General features: G+C 37.9%; 1 protein-coding gene across 1 annotated transcript in view; it reads left to right on the top strand.

The window, feature by feature from the left end:
* The window catches only part of man1a1 (mannosidase, alpha, class 1A, member 1), a 108,655-nt gene extending 101,770 nt beyond the window's left edge, over nt 1–6,885 (top strand). The window contains exon 12 of the mRNA XM_082148236.1: nt 4,152–6,885. Within this exon, the coding sequence (XP_082004362.1) occupies nt 4,152–4,278 (127 nt within the window). The 3' untranslated portion in view covers nt 4,279–6,885. The remainder of the gene's footprint in view (nt 1–4,151) is intronic.
* The last annotated feature ends 10,113 nt before the right edge of the window (nt 6,886–16,998 follow it).

The raw sequence follows: 16,998 nt of genomic DNA, 5'->3' as shown, positions 1-16,998 counted from the left end.
GCAATGGTAATATGTGTTGTACTGTGTTGAATGAATTCTGATTCACATACTATACATTTATTACTGTGATTTTTTTTTTTTTACTATAATCCAGTAAAATAAATTGTATTATATTAATAAGAATCTAATGAGAATCATCAGTCAGAATAATGAGGGGGAAACAAAAAACTAATGAGAATTTGGAGAACAGTGCTTAATTGTCATAAAAATAATGTTACAGTGCAAAACAAACATCTTAATAGAATTGATTTTCTCTACGAAAAAGGTTGTATTTGTCTTTTGATTTTTTGGGGGAATATATAATAAGTTTGTAAACAAATATATGTGTTTACTAGAGCACTGAGGTTGAGTCCTTGAAATCAGATCAGCCAGCCAATTAGTTTTAGATTTTTCAGAAACCTCTTGCCACTTTGTTGTGCAGTAAATATCAAATGTTCTGCGAATTATTCATAGGACATGTTGTTGAGTCTGAGACTAACTTGTGTTTCTGCAATGATTGACTAAAGGAAAGATGTTCACTCAGAATGTAGTCAGTGGAGCCATTTCTCTGTCAGAGCGAGAATCACTGTCAAGGTGAAGTGACTGAGACACAAGACTGTGACAGTTGGAACTCATTCCCAGGGTTCCTTATCGCACAACATTCATCATTAAAGACATTGATAAATGAAAGGAATGAATAAAGAACAAGTATTTTACTCCGTCAGGGCCCAGAATGAAGAGCTGAGGAGTTAAGAGAGGTCACAATGCACTTCTGCATCCTGTTTTTTGGGTAGCTTTTCCCAGTTCTCGTCCAGTTTGATTGCGGTTTAGGAGGAAATCACTGTTCGAGTCTCACCCCGCCACGGAAGACAGTGGCTCTCCATTTCTCCTGCCTTTAATACTCTGGAGGAGTGCTTGCCCTTTGGCCAGGAGGAGCACAATGCACACAATTGAACACAGAAAAGACTTAGCAGTTCTTTGAGAGAGAGTGAGCGCATCCAGAAACCCCTGCTTTTCCTTCGCTCTTATTCTGGTTGTTTCTCGTTCTGTTGCTTTTGGCTGTGTTTGCCTCTTTTGCACAGTAAGTGCGTATTAAGTAATGAATCTTCTTCAGAACCAGACTGTCTGGCGGGCTGAGGGATCAGAGTTTCCTGTTCATAGAAATGCTCTCAATGTGTTTGTGGGCATGACTGTGCTCTTTAACATGCTCACTTCAGCCCACTTCATCCACTCCGCTTCACATGCTGAACCACTAAAGGGAGAGTTCACGCAAAAAAATGAAAATTTGTTCATTCTCTCATCCTCATGTCATTCCAAATTCCCAATCACACCAAGAACGATTTAGCGATAACTATATTGGCGTCCACATTAACGCACAATTCAGTTTCAGTAAACATTCAGTATACTATAGGCACATGCTGCAGTTTTGTCGTCTGCCGCTTTAAATGCTCACATCCATTAAAGCAGGATGGATTCTAAATGGCTATCAATGTTTTTATCATTTATCGGCTGTAAAGAAAATCGCTTTAAAAAGTGATTTCAACAATTACATTCCTACCATCGTTATCATTATAGTTGTGTTGTGGATTTCCCTATTCTCATAGATAAGATTGATTATTAAAACTTAAGTTATTGTTATAGTTATCATCCTTGGTGGTAGTGCTGCACGATTAATCATAGCCTATCGCAATTGCGATGTCAAGCCTACTCGATTATATGACGCAAAATGCTGCGATTTTTATATTAAATAAACAAATTAGCGCTGTTAACGCAATTAACGCAGCATCTGTTAATTTTTGGCATCCTTTGGCTAGTGTTACATGATCCCGCTCTTATTCATGCAAATGCTTTTAAACCATTCATGCGCGATAAGACAAAAGAACGCGCTGCCTGTGAATGTCCTGACTGTGACACACAGAAAGACTTGCGCTAATATCGTGCGTGCGCACAAAACAGCATGCCAGAATACAGTTCTCTTTCGAGCTTGAACGAACAATAACACACACAATTATGCCAACATGTCTTTTTGTCGAGTATCTTCATAACATAAGAGTAGTCTTATGATGAACGTGAAGAGTTGTGACTCGTGAGAGAATGAGGCGCGTGTGAGATCCGCGTCTCTGACAGCAGCGGCTGGTCTTAAAGGGACAGTACACAGTAGCCACTAATTATATCTGTCGCTAAAGTTAATCAAATAACAAAGGGAACAGGGAAACACACTCACTGCTCTTGACTAAAGAACTTTTTTCTTTAGGCAGATTATCACTAATCTGTGTGTGCATTTATTTTCCTTGAGAACCAAGCAAGTTGACTCATGAAATGGGCCCATTTTGCTTCATGGTTTGGTTTGCCCAGGGTTTTATTATTAATTTTTATTTATTTTATTTATTATATTTTATTATAATTAAAAGCACTACAGTAAAACCAGGAGACGCCTGCACTCAACTAAGGTTGGCATGAAACGAAAGTTGTAATTTTTTCTTTTCTTCCTTATTGAGCTTAACGGCTTTTCAAACAAGGCGAATGGCGAGACTTGAATTTGTCCATCAGGAATTGATTGGATGGTTGTGGTTTGCTATTGCTGTGATGTCATGTGAGTGACAGGTTGTCCCGCCCTCACGCCAGTAAATACTTCATCAGAGAAGAGAAGAGATGTCACTGCAAGAGGGGAAGTTATTTTGATTAAAGATTATGAGGGCACATTAATAAATAAAAAATGTGCACAGATGAATCACAGTATAACAAATACTTCCATTTTGAAGTATTTCCAATTTAAAAGAGCATATCAGCTTGAAAGCTGTTGGGTCCATTTCACTTGCAGATGCAGTATGATACTGTTGTCACCTCTGTCATCAAATAAATCCTCTTAGTTTCGTTTATAATTGGCCTTAACCTTCCAATTTTTTTCTAGCCAGTGGCAGGGCATTAAAACTGAAGGTCTGAAGATCATGCTGGCTGCAAAAGGAGGTCAGGTGCAGTTTAAGCTGCCAGGAGTGGTTCATCCAGTGGACACGCGTGATTTAGCTTTAACTCTGGAGGCCTGAGGTCAACAGCTTATATTTTCAGAGGGGCAGTGGAGAAGAGAGCCTTTCATCGGCGAATCTCCTGCCAATGCATGTTCAGAGAGGGAACCGAGAGGGAGGAAGGGTTAGAAACCGTATTATCAAGGTCACAACTTCATCAGGAAACAGGCATCAACATCGCAGTCTCCAGCTAAAGTTTATAGACTGTAATTTAACGAGTGTCATCCGGCCTTCCAAATAAATCTGTGTTTTTGCTTTTTGTTTTCCTGGCTGCAGGTTTTGAATTATGACTTTCATTCGTGAAACAATGTCCTTTAGCTATGACTCTCAGCCAAAGGAAGTAAAATGTTCAGACTTATTGTAGTTTGTAATCTCCATCTCTTATTACAGTGCTGTTGTCTTGGCAGTGTTTTACTTTAATTCATCAGCACTTAGTTGGAAGATGTTCTTGTTTTGTTTACGAAGTGAACATTCAGATTTTAAGAGGTACATTTATTTATGCAGGTTGACTTTAATGGAGATAATTAGTGATGTTTTAGTTTTTACTATTGCGCATAAGTATTAAACTTTGCCATTTGGCTATTCTCACCACTTTTGTGCTATAGACATGAATGATTTCTCAAATCAAGCAGTTTGTTGATCAGAAGGTGTGCTATTACTTTTTTGCATGGTCAGAAATAAAGTATTTATGAATTTATAGCATTACATTAGAGCTGTCCATCTTGTCGCAAATTTTACATAATAATACTGAACAAAGAAAAACAGAAAACTGTCTCTTTCTCGATGGATAGAGAAATACATAGAGAAATACATATGTATATACATAGAGAGAGAGAGAGAGAGAGAGAGAGAAATATTTCTGGCAATTATAAAAATACATTACTGCATATTATTATTTATAATGCATTAATGCATTTCTATATTTGTTGGAAATATTTTTTATTATAAAATCTCTACCAAGCTCTACTAAGAGTCTAGTGATTATTATTTCCCTCTCATAACCTTGAGGTTTATGCTTCTGATTCATGTACATAATATTTTTTTCCAAATACCACGAATCTCTCACTGGCAATCTTACTGTGAATTACTATATTAACTATATACAACATAAAGTGCCCTTTAAAAGATTTTCTTTCTCTTTTTTTTCAGGTATTTGTATCTGCTGTTCTCAGACGATGATCATTTGCCCTTCGATCAGTGGGTGTTCAACACGGAGGCTCATCCTCTTCCCGTCATTAAGAAACCGAGTCCAGAGTTAGCCAACCATCTCAAGTAATCTTCATTCCACCCCAAAGCACCAATGAAACGTAACTTCCTGGACCTTCTTTAACAGTGGACAAGAGCTATGGGTGTAAAACCCCTGTGGCTGGAGAGTTCCTGTCCTCCAGAACTTCTGCTGGAGTTTCATGTGTTCTCATGTGTTTCATTCTCTCTCTATCTCTATCTCTATCGCTCTCTCTCTCTCTCGCTCTCTCTCTCTCGCTCTCTCTCTCTCGCTCTCTCTCTCTATCTGTCCCTGTCCCTGACACTCTGGACATGTCTCTGAGCCACAGAGACCAAGAAGGACCATATTTCCTCTGTGAGGAGACCAGACCATTTTCCATTGTATTTGCCCTTTCACATACTTTATAAAGCCATAGGTAACTCAAACTGCATCGACATCCTTTTCTTTTTTTGTCTTTTTGGCATCATGTGTGTTTACAGAAGCGAAGATATGAAATATCCACCAGACTTCGCCATCTCTTGCTGTCCGTTTCTTTCGGGTGATGTTTGGTTTGGTATTTTGAGGCTTTATTCTACAGCAAGGTAGTGAAAGCAAGTCAACTAGTGCCTTTTAGTCTTACTGATCAATTTAGTCACGTTTTAATAGCAACGCTCTATTTATTTTCGCTCTGACCAAGAGCTTCATCCTACTTGGCTTCAGCTTTCTTAAGCTTGTGATGGACAGTCGTTTATCATTCATTCCCCTACATTCGTGAGCTTACTTTGTTGCATAAAATGTGTTCAAAATGTATTTTAATTGTTTACTTAATCAATGGAGGCAGAGACTTTTTATCCTATACATGTAAAATAGAGTACTTTGTGTTAATTTATTACAAGACGTAGGGTTTTTTGTCTTTTTTCATTGTGAAGGGCAGAAAATGCCTCTAATGGGACATGGTGATGGAAAAATATTTCAATGCCTTTGCATTCTCTCGCAAAATGATTGCATTCCTCGAAGAAAATATTTGTATTCTCTTTATTACGTTTCCCCGAGAAACTTTGCCGTTGCCCGCAAAAGCATTTAAATATAGTTTTTCCTCCCACCTCCCATCCCATAATGAAAGTTTTGCAAATTAACAAAAGAGTTTATTGGTGGAACGAAAGGATTTGTAAGCAAACGCATGTTTTTTTAAGGAAGCGCAAAAGTTTTAAAGCGAATGCAAGAATTGAAATTTCATCCCATCTCTTTTTTTTTTCTTTTTTTTTACCATCACCATGTCCCTTTAGGGGATCTGTAGTAAACAGTGATGAAGCTGCTCAAATCCATTGGGAAAGTGTTTTATTAGGACACGGGCAGCGTCAGTCAAAAAGGGGAGTGAATGTTTGTATGAATGTACCACCAAATGTGAATTGAATATACTTTGGCCTAGTTGTTGTGATTTTATCATTTTATCGGTTAGTGTCTTTTGATTTAACATGAAAGCACAAAGTTGTGAATCAGTATGTTCGGGTTTCTCCATGTAGAAAAGAATAGGAATATTACTGTTGGACAAAGTGAAGATTTTCGATGGAAAATGATGCAAACCAATGAATGCAAAGCAGTCCACGGCACTGGATACAACACATACACACACACACATACACAGGAAACTAATAAGAAAAATATCTGACACATTGGCGTGCATATACATCACTACATCTATTACACATTACATAGCCATTCCAATTCTAGGAGGAACGGTCCAATTCCCATCTTATTAATAAGTTTTTTGGAAATTGACACCTCAAACTTGAGGTTTGAACAGCAGGACGTGCTTGACAGGTCTACATTTAGGCAGTGTTTCCAAAACTAAGAAAAAAACCTGAACCACTCTACTTAACTAGTATGATGTGGTGCTTTAACCAATATATTATACTGGGAAACCTAGGAAAACCTTTCTACATGGAGAAAAAAACAAAAATACCTCACAGAGGTTCCTCTCTTGAGGCCAGCGACTGCAACACTTGACATGGTATTTCTCTGCTGAATGTGTGCTAGCGAGTAATATATGAAAGTAACGTCATCTCGAGGAAGGCCCGTCATAAAACACTGTGACACTGTAGATAAGACATCGCGTTCACTGTATTCATGATACTGCGAATCTAAACGATGTTTAGCACTGCCGCGGCTTAGCGCGGACTAGCGCTTCGTGCTGTCTCTTTAGTGAACGTGATTCCTCAAGCTGTGACTGAGAATCCGCAGAGAATCTTAGGTGACAGTCTGGAACAGGAATAGGAGATGTGCTTTTCAGATTAAAATTTGTCGTTTAAATATTGTGTTGATGATCTTGCATAGAAAATGCCTTTTTTCGTTTGTGATTCTTGTCGTTTGTTATTTCTTCATGAGACAACCTCAGAAATGTAACTGTACTATATTGCTGATAATCATTCCATTGCACATAATCTGATTTGATTTTGTTTTGTTTTTCTTTAATATATATGCAATTAATTTTGTGGGAAATTGTTTGGTTTTATTTCTTTTTCATTAATTTGTTTTTTAATTGTACATATCTCATTCTGGCAAACTGCATTTATATAAATCTTATGATCTTATCATGTAATAAATTATATTAAAGCAAAAGTTTTTGATAAACTATATTTGTTACACTTCAATTGTGAATAAAACAATCTTTTAATATAATGTTGAGTTGTTCTTTTTAATGGAAATTTATTGATTTAAAAAACAAAACAAAAACTCTATTCAAATTATACATTTTACAGAACATTCATGCTTGCGGGCGGATCTGACTCATACAGGGCTGACACTGCAAGAGAAACAACAACTCATTTTATTTTTCATTTTTAATTGCCGACCATAAAGATGCATCCAACAGGTCAGATGGTTGGCATTCTCAAACTGTTGAATTAAAATGAATCATCTCTGGATTCCATCCATAAATTGTCTGTCTGTCTGTTTATCATCTATCTGTATATTTGTCTGTCAGTCATCTATCTGTCTGTCTGTCAGTCATCTATCTGAATATCTGTCTGTCTATTGGTCCGTCTGTCTGTCCGTCCGTCTAACTGTCTATCTATATCTGTCTATCCATCATCTGTCTGTCTATCTGTCCATCTGTCTCGGAAAGTATTCAGACCCCCTTAAATTTTTCACTCTTTGTTATATTGCAGCCATTTGCAAAAATCATTTAAGTTCATTTTTTTTCCTCATTATTGTACACACAGCACCCCATATTGACAGAAAAACACAGAATTGTTAACATTTTTGCACATTTATTAAAAAAGAAAAACTGAAATATCACATGGTCCTAAGTATTCAGACCCTTTGCTCAGTATTTAGTAGAAGCACCCTTTTGATCTAATACAGCCATGAGTCTTTTTGGGAAAGATGCAACAAGTTTTTCACACCTGGATTTGGGTATCCTCTGCCATTCCTCCTTGCAGATCCTCTCCAGTTCTGTCAGGTTGGATGGTAAACGTTGGTGGACAGCCATTTTCAGGTCTCTCCAGAGATGCTCAATTGGGTTTAAGTCAGGGCTCTGGCTGGGCCATTCAAGAACAGTCACGGAGTTGTTGTGAAGCCACTCCTTCGTTATTTTAGCTGTGTGCTTAGGGTCATTGTCTTGTTGGAAGGTGAACCTTCGACCCAGTCTGAGGTCCAGAGCACTCTGGAGAAGGTTTTCGTCCAGGATATCCCTGTACTTGGCCGCATTCATCTTTCCCTCGATTGCAACCAGTCGTCCTGTCCCTGCAGCTGAAAAACACCCCCACATCATGATGCTGCCACCACCATGCTTCACTGTTGAGACTGTATTGAACAGGTGATGAGCAGTGCCTGGTTTTCTCCACACATACCGCTTAAAATTAAGGCCAAAAAGTTCTATCTTGGTCTCATCAGACCAGAGAATCTTATTTATCACCATCTTGGAGTCCTTCAGGTGTGCTTTCTTGTGTCTTGCACTGAGGAGAGGCTTCTGTCGGGCCACTCTGCCATAAAGCCCCGACTGGTGGATGGCTGCAGTGATGGTTGACTTACTACAACTTTCTCCCATCTCCCGACTGCATCTCTGGAGCTCAGCCACAGTGATCTTTGGGTTCTTCTTTACCTCTCTCACCAAGGCTCTTCTCCCCCGATAGCTCAGTTTGGCCGGACGGCTAGGAAGGGTTCTGGTCGTCCCAAACGTCTTCCATTTAAGGATTATGGAGGCCACTGTGCTCTTAGGAACCTTAAGTGCAGCAGAATTTTTTTTTGTAACCTTGGCCAGATCTGTGCCTTGCCACAATTCTGTCTCTGAGCTCTTCAGGCAGTTCCTTTGACCTCATGATTCTCATTTGCTCTGACATGCACTGTGAGCTGTAAGGTCTTATATATACAGGTGTGTGGCTTTCCTAATCAAGTCCAATCAGTATAATCAAACACAGCTGGACTCAAATGAAGGTGTAGAACCATCTCAAGGAGTTAAATATATGAGTGTCACAGCAAAGGGTCTGAATACTTAGGACCATGTGATATTTCAGTTTTTCTTTTCTAATAAATGTGCAAAAATGTCAACAATTCTGTGTTTTTCCGTGAATATGGGGTGCTGTGTGTACAATAATGAGGGGAAAAAAAGAACTTAAATGATTTTAGCAAATGCAATATAACAAGTGAAAAATGTAAGGGGGTCTGAATACTTTCCGTAACCACTGTATATCTGCCATCTATATATCTGTCTACTTATATATCGATAGATAAATCGATAGATGGATGGACAGACAGATCTAATGTATCTGAAAGATCTGTCTACCTACCTGTCCGTCTTTCCATCCATCCAATATAAACATGCTGATTTTGCTGGATGTTTTTTCTCTCCCTATTTGCATTATAGAAAGTTTTGTTTACCGCTGGAACAGTCCGAGGAAGTATATAAAGAAGATGTAATGGATTCATAAATAAACCATAACCAAAAAGGTATAAATATAGACTAAAAAAAAACAAAAAAAACTGGACAACCACATGAAGAGAGAAAATGTGTTTTATCAATTTAAAACCAACGACAAGAGACAGTTGAAGCGGAATTGGAAAGAAAACGCCATAGCCACTGGGTAAAGTAAAACTGATATAGACAAAAGTGAGAAGGAATAGGAAATGGAGATAGAAAAAAAAATGGAAACAGATTTGCTGTTCACACAGAACATTAGAGGGAATGATGTCACAAGGCATGATAAAGCTGTTCAGACATGTCAGTTTGAAGGCTGACACAAAAAGCTAATTTGTCATGGGTTCCCTCGGGAAATCCTAATTAGTGTTCAGAATATCTTAGATTAATAAAACTATTTAATGACTTATTTTACATATGTTGCATATACCTTTATGTTTACAAAACAAGTCTCTTCGATCATGATTAACCGCAGACCTTATTTTCCCGTCATGAATGATGCAGGGTTTGAGCTTTTGTTAATTGTGTTTTTTGTTAACACCATTACAATGCTCATGTTGCACAAATTGGACAATGAATCAAATAAATTACAAATGCAATGTGTAATTGCAAGCTGCTACACAAACTAATAGCATATTAAGTGCATTATGTTCATTAGTATTTCTCATTAATCACATAATTACTTACATGGTAACATGAACACTAATGTTAAGTATAATTGTACTTTTCTTTTTTTTTCTCTTTGTCATTCTGCAAAAACAAACCACTCTTCACACGGCCAAGTCCAATGATAATGACAGTTCATCTGAGTGGTGCGAGGCCTGAGGTATACAGGAGATCATGGCATAGATCAGGGGCGCAGCTGTGTGCCAGAAGCACAGCAAACACCGGAAATGACAATCTAGTCTATCTTTCATTACGTCTCTCTCGCCTTGGGAGAAATCTGAATGGAAGGCATTGTTCTCTTCTGACACAGCAAAGGACAAATGATACAGCACTACAGGCGGTTTCTTCGCTCCGCCTGTCTTATACAGTGTTCGTCAAAGCTCTTAGTGGGGACCCCCTAATGCCCAACACCCCAAACCCCCCGACATTTACTCTGCACTGCATTATTGATAGACAAAGACATTTCTCCACAGAAATCAATGTAATAAACTTGGCTCTCTTCTTTCCCTTTCCCTTGTCCAGATCTGAAAAAAAAGAATGTTCTGTAAGTTGTAATATAATATTAATGTCGTCGTTACTGTGAATATATTTGGAAAATCACTGAATATATTATTGTTATTCATTATTAATCTGGATAGGTTGATTCAGTTGTTTCAAAAAATAATTGATCATGCATGTGGTTTCATAACTACTAAGTAAAGCATTCAATTTGTCTGATAACTGTTTATTACACGGCTCTGTGCAATACTTGATTCTGATTGGTCAATCACGCCATCCAGCGCTATGTTATTCCTAGATAACAACCGCTGAAAACAGAAGCAGGCTCATCCGGGTTACTGAAGTCAGCAGCGCTAAACGCTTGCTAGGAACGTTTTTTCTTTGTGGAAGTCTCCGTTCAATCCTCCACCAATGAGAACACAACAGTGCTCGTTATTCACAGTCTTTTCTTACATATTGTGACATATATCTGAGTGACATGACTTTTCGAACAAGAAAAAAATTATAGGACGGAATTTTGTCCATGTGGAATTGACTGGATCATTGGATGGTTGTGGTTTGCTACTGCTGTGATGTCATGTGAGTGACAGGTTGTCCCGCCCTCGTGCCAGTAAATACTTCATCAGAGAAGAGAAGAGATGTCAATGCAAGACGGAGAAGTTATGTTGATTAAAGATTGCGTGGGAACATGACATTTAAAAAAAATACATGTGCAATGCATGGATGAATCATTTATAATAAATACTGAAATATTCCATAAAAAATGTAATTCATTCATTTTGATTTCATGGTGACTTTAAAAGCTTCGGTAGGCTCTAAATCTGAGATGGCCAGAAGACTACAGGTATGTGCTCTCAAATCTTTTCCTCTCTGCAATATGGTAATGTAATGTTTCCGGAGTTTATCCCAATTTCTTCTGTGTTGTTATAGTTTTCTTTATTAGTTTGGTCCTCTTTTGGGGTTCTCCAGGGGTTTTTGTTCTCACATCACCTTTTGGGAGAATGTGTTTCTGTTACATCTGTTTCCTCCAACTGAAGTGTTTTTCCAGGAAAGAGTGGGCCCAATGCATAAAATAAAATAAAAAGATTCTCCCTTTGAATTTTATCAAAAGCCCTGGTTATTATCATACCAAATCAACCCAAAAGTCATCTTCAAAATGCATGTTAGCTTCTCATTGATGAATTTTTGTGTGGGCATACGGGATTGTAGACATGTGAATATCTCTGAGTGTGTTTTGCGGGCGGTGAGTAACCTGTGTATCATCACACATTAAGTATGCACACTCTCCAGGGACTAAATGATGCAGGAGGTGAAGATGAAATGGGAAGATGAGAGGCTTGTCAGAGCGGCTGTGCTGGTAAACGGTTGTCAGCAGGAACACTGCTTCGGGAACCGCTGCTCCTGCTGTCTGGCCTGCTGCGTGACACTCCGGACTTTGTTCATGAATGTTCTCGCTGCAAGAAAAAACATCAATCCCCTTCAGATATTAACCTCACAGATCCTAGTTCCGAAACCCCATTAAATCATCTTGCTCGTTTCATCCAGGTCAGAATGAGTCAAAATCTGCTAAGGGGTAATTAAATGTAACAACTTTAAAAATGTATAATCTTTTACTGGAAAATTAAACAAAATGTAATCAAACTTTGATAATTTGTACTTTTAAACAGTTGAGATGATAGTGATCAAACTACAATTTTTTTTAAATCACCTGTCAAGTTTATATAGGCCTGTATATTAGGCTACATCAGCATGAGAGTGAGTCAAATTGGACGACTACGGGACATCTCAAGATCACTCATTTAACAGTTCATCTACTGCCAAAATTATGAAAAAATATCAGTCAGGAATAGAAAATTATTTAAAATATTCAAATCAGGATGTGAAGTTCGTGCATAAAAAAAAAGGGAAAAAAAGTCTGTCAAAACCAACACAAGTTGAATGATGTTTGCTAAAACAGCGAAGTTTTTCATTTTTTATGTTCAGCATACAATGTGAAGTATTTTACTCAGTTTCCTGATTCTGATTCAATTTCAGTGAGTGAAGAACAAAGTTATACTCACATACGTTATGTATTAAGTACTTTATTGTCTCAGTATATTGAAGCCGCGCTCAGGCCGCGATTTTTTTCTCCCTCTTCTCGGAAAGCATTGACGCATTCAATCAAAACATCCGGTACCGGTATGTTTACTAGAAAAAATGCGTGCCGTGGAATCGCTGGAGCTCTGCTTCTGATAAACACTACTATATTGTGCACGTTATTTTTTGACAGACATCAATGTTTTGATATTCAAATGATGTGGATTTGAAAACAGATGGATCGTAAGTAGGCTAATACTTATTTCTTTCTTAACCGGCAGGTATTCAGTGAAGTGATTGATGCCTCTGAGTGTGTTATGCATGTTTTTATTTCTAATATTTCAAATGACAGTTTTTGACAGAATTGAAATAACGTGAGCGAGGGGTGGCTAATCATAAAACGTATTAGAGACGTTCAGAATGCTTTTTGCGTAGTTCATTATACTTATTTTACGGAATGAAGTTTATTTCGTGGCTTGAATATATTATGTTACTCAGAGACTGATGTTTGGTTTGTCAAAAATGTTTCATTCAGCTGTCGAAAATTCGTTGACTTTAGAAAAGCAAGTGCATTTTTTTACATGTAGGAAAGTTGTTTTGATTCATAAGGTTGTTTTATTGTCTCTTAATTGTAACAAAAAAAAAAAAAACTTTTATTTAAACCCATTAAAATGCAGATCCATTGTGTAAATAAAAGTGAACAATCACTTTTTAAAAACTGTTGTTCCATTACTAGCCTACCCCGTAGCAAATTTTCACTCGAATACATTTAGCAAGATGTGTTGGCTATGCATGATTTGATATCCATGCAAAATCAAAATCGTTCATATTTAGAATTTTTCTAAATGCATGTGTGTTTTATATGACTTTATTGTTTTATTTATTAGTGGTGTTTGCTAAGGCTTTGTAAATAATTGTTCAGAGAACTTATTTAGATGTAAAATTTTAGCTTGTGCTGTAACTAGTCCCAAGACATTTGTGTTGACTTATGTTTTTCAACTGACAGGTGAACTATATGAGGCACAAAATCTCAGACTTACAAAACAAACTTCATATCCATGTATTTTTATGCATCTTGAGATATTGCACATAACAAATGTTAGAATGAAACATCAAGATGATATTCAAATGTCCAAAATATGCATTAAAAATGTATAATATATTTTGTTTAATCTTGAGTTGGATATTTTTATTTAAGATGACATGCCCAATCATATTTGCCAAATAAATTCTTAAATGTCAAAAAAGTAATATGACTAAAATTATTCTCTCAGACAATTGGCTAAAATTTCCTCCTATAAAAAGATTTCCTAATTTTCTTGAACACTAAAAAGCTGTGAAAATGTTTTTTTTTTTTTTTTTTTCTCTCTTTTTTTAAGCAATATTTTTTGCAGAAATTAAGTTAAGCTTGGAAAGGGAGCATTACCTTACTAATATACAGTGAGGGAAATAATTATTTGATCCCCTGCTGATTTTGTAAGTTCGCCCACTTTCAAAGAAATGAAGGGTCTATCATTTTTATGGTAAGTTTATTTTAGCTGATAGAGACAGAATATCAACCAACAAAAAAAACACATTATATAAAGGTTGTAAATTGATTTGCATTTCAGTAATTGAATTAAGTATTTGATCCCCAAGCAAAACATGCCTTAGTGCTTGGTGGAGAAACCTTTGTTGGCAAGCACAGAGGTAAGACGTTTCTTGTAGTTGGTCACCAGGTTTGCCACATCTCAGGAAGGATTTTGGTCCACTCCTTTTTACTCTCAAAATCCTTAAGGTTTCTTGGCTGTCGCTTGGCAACTCAAAATTTCAGCTCCCTCCACATATTTTTAAAGGATTGTGGTCTGAAAACTGGCTAGGCCACTCCATGACCTTAATGTGCTTCTTTTTGAGCCACTCCTTTGTTGCCTTGGCGGTATGTTTTGGGTCATTGTCATGCTGGAAGACCCATCCACGACCCATCTTCAGTGTTCTGGCTGAAGGAACGAGGTTCTCATCCAAGATTTGACGGTACATGGCCCCGTCCATCGGCCCCTCAATACAGTGAAGTCGTCCTGTACCCTTAGCAGAGAAACAGCCCAAAAAGCATGATGTTTAAACCTCCGTGCTTGACTGTAGGGATGGTGTTCTTGGGGTCATAGTCAGCATTTCTCTTCCTCCAAACACGGCAAGTTGAGTTGATGCCAAAGAGCTCAATTTTGGTCTCATCTGACCACAGCACTTTCTCCCAAACCTTCTCTGAATCATTAGATGTTTATTGGCAAACTTCAGACGTGTTCTATATGTGCCTTCTTGAGCAGGGGGACCTTGCGGGCGCTGCAGGATTTCAATCCATTACTGCATAGTGTGTTACCAATGGTTTGCTTGGTGACTGTGGTCCCAACTGCCTTGAGATCATTTACAAGCTCCTCTCGTGTAGTTCTGGGCTGATCCCTCACCTTTCTCATGATTATCCTTACCTCGTAAAGCCAGATCTTGCATGGATTTACAGACTGAGGGCGATTTTTTTTTCAAATTTTTTTTTTCTAGCATTTCTGAATAATCACACCAACAAAAGTCTCCTTCTCACCAAACTTCTTGCTGATGGTCTTGTAGCCCATTCCAGCCTTGTGCAGGTCTACAATCTGGTCCCTGACATTTGACAGTTCTTTGGTATTGCCCATGGTGGTGGAGAGGTTGGAATGTAAGATCAAAGGAGATCAAATAATGATTTCCCCCACTGTAGGCCCAAAAATCACAACCAACATTTTAACCTTTCTTTTTTTTCTCCCCATCATACTCCTTTTGTCGAGCTTTTTCCCTCCACTTGCTGTGTTGGAAATAAACCTGAACCTTGAGAACCGGTAAAGAATGGCTTGAAGTAATGGAAACACACGGGAAGCAACACAAGCTGTGGACATTTAATTCTCATCCAGCTCGCTGACCCTCATATATGGTTACATGACTGTGACCTAACACAAGGACATCTCGTGTTTCGCTTTAGGATACGCTTCTAATTTTAATGCAAAACCATATAATCAGACCCCCTGCCTACGGCCAAGCTGCCATCTCAAATCAAAGTCAGCTTTCATTTCATGAAAAACTTCCATCTAGCCTACAATAATAACGGAAAACACCTCCAAAAAGATGTGATTTATTTCTGTGCTCTCATAATAGGTTAAAATTGCTAGTCTCAGTGCTCTGGGCTGTCAGAGAGCTCCAGCATTGTCAGTAAAAATGATAAGAGGTGAGAGTATGGGATGAACTGAAGGGTTCATTGTGAATAAGAATTAATTTGTTCCCTCCAAACCGCCTGTTGGACACAAACCTCAGCCCTCTGATTGGTTGACTCCTTCTTTAGTTTAAATTAACCTTTAGCGAGCGATCTGTCCCCATCGCTGTTATTCACAGTGACGGTTAATGTCATTCTTTTTGAGACAGCTCCGATTGCAAAATAATGAACATGAAGTGTGGAGTTTCTAAATCATGCATGCGTGCGATGTCACATCGGGGTCGCCCAGTGACCTTTCTGAAGAGTCCAAAGCATCTTATTGAAAACCCCCTATTTTTACCTAATCATCAAGTTGATGAGTTTAATCTTTTATGCAGCCTTTCGAAAGGTCACAAGCAGGAATGCCCTCATCTGTCTAGAACGATTCAGGACGCTAGTAGCTTTTTCTGCACCTCTTCTCTATATATAGTGGTTCAACAGATCACAGTTTGGAACATATTACTTTAAGTACTCCGATACCACAGCAAAAACTACTTGCCTAACCAATAAAGTTCAAACATTATTAAAGGCAACTTTATTTTTAAGAATGTTGAGGTAAAGTGGGTTTGAACCTTGCAGCTTAGTTCTGTGGCTAAGATTAGGTAAACATTTGGGTTTAAAGGGCTTATTTTTCCAAGTGCATTTGGTAATTACTAGTATTGCAGAAATTACACACATTTGTTCTTTTGGTTAGGTTCCTTCTTACAGTACATGAATAGTGATGCCTTCGACATAATAGATCATCTGTTGTACTGTGTGGGTTTAGAGCTTTCTGTCTTTATGTCTGAGAGCATTCTGTCTTTTACAGTGTGAAAGCTGACTGAAGTTGAACTCTGACCTTAAAATGGCGGCCACTGGGATGCCAAGCTTCCTGTCCGACTGTAATTACCATGGCAACATCACCTAGCAGGCCGCCCTGATTGGGTCTTTGTGCCAGTGCCAATTATAAAGACAAATTACTGCTTGTCTGTGCGGTAATGGTACATAATCACAGACCTCCAATGACCAGCTAATATCACTTTGCTTTTTAAAGCTTTAGTCGGAAACAGTTGTGCACGTAGAGCGACATTTTTTCTAGCTATAAATCAAATGGAACTATATTAAGGTTTGGAAAATTTAGTAAAAATAACTAAATGGCCTTGAATTGTGTTCATTCGTTTGATTCAAAAATATACTGGCTAGAATAATGTTGCTAACATTGTCATCACGTGTCACACCACCGTGATCTGCCTCTGGTTGTTGCTCCTGTGTGTGTGTTTGTCATTCACGATGAACTGCATAGTTCATGATACATAAAAGAGAATGGAAAGAATGTGAGATGAAATTATAAAGAACAGCTGAGCATGACAAAGCCTCTGTATTTACACAGACACTCATGCATGCTTTG

The sequence above is a fragment of the Leuciscus leuciscus genome (assembly GCF_965113295.1).
Source record: "Leuciscus leuciscus genome assembly, chromosome: 19".
Lineage (NCBI taxonomy): Eukaryota > Metazoa > Chordata > Actinopteri > Cypriniformes > Leuciscidae > Leuciscus > Leuciscus leuciscus.
This window is presented reverse-complemented; position numbering and strand designations above follow the sequence as displayed.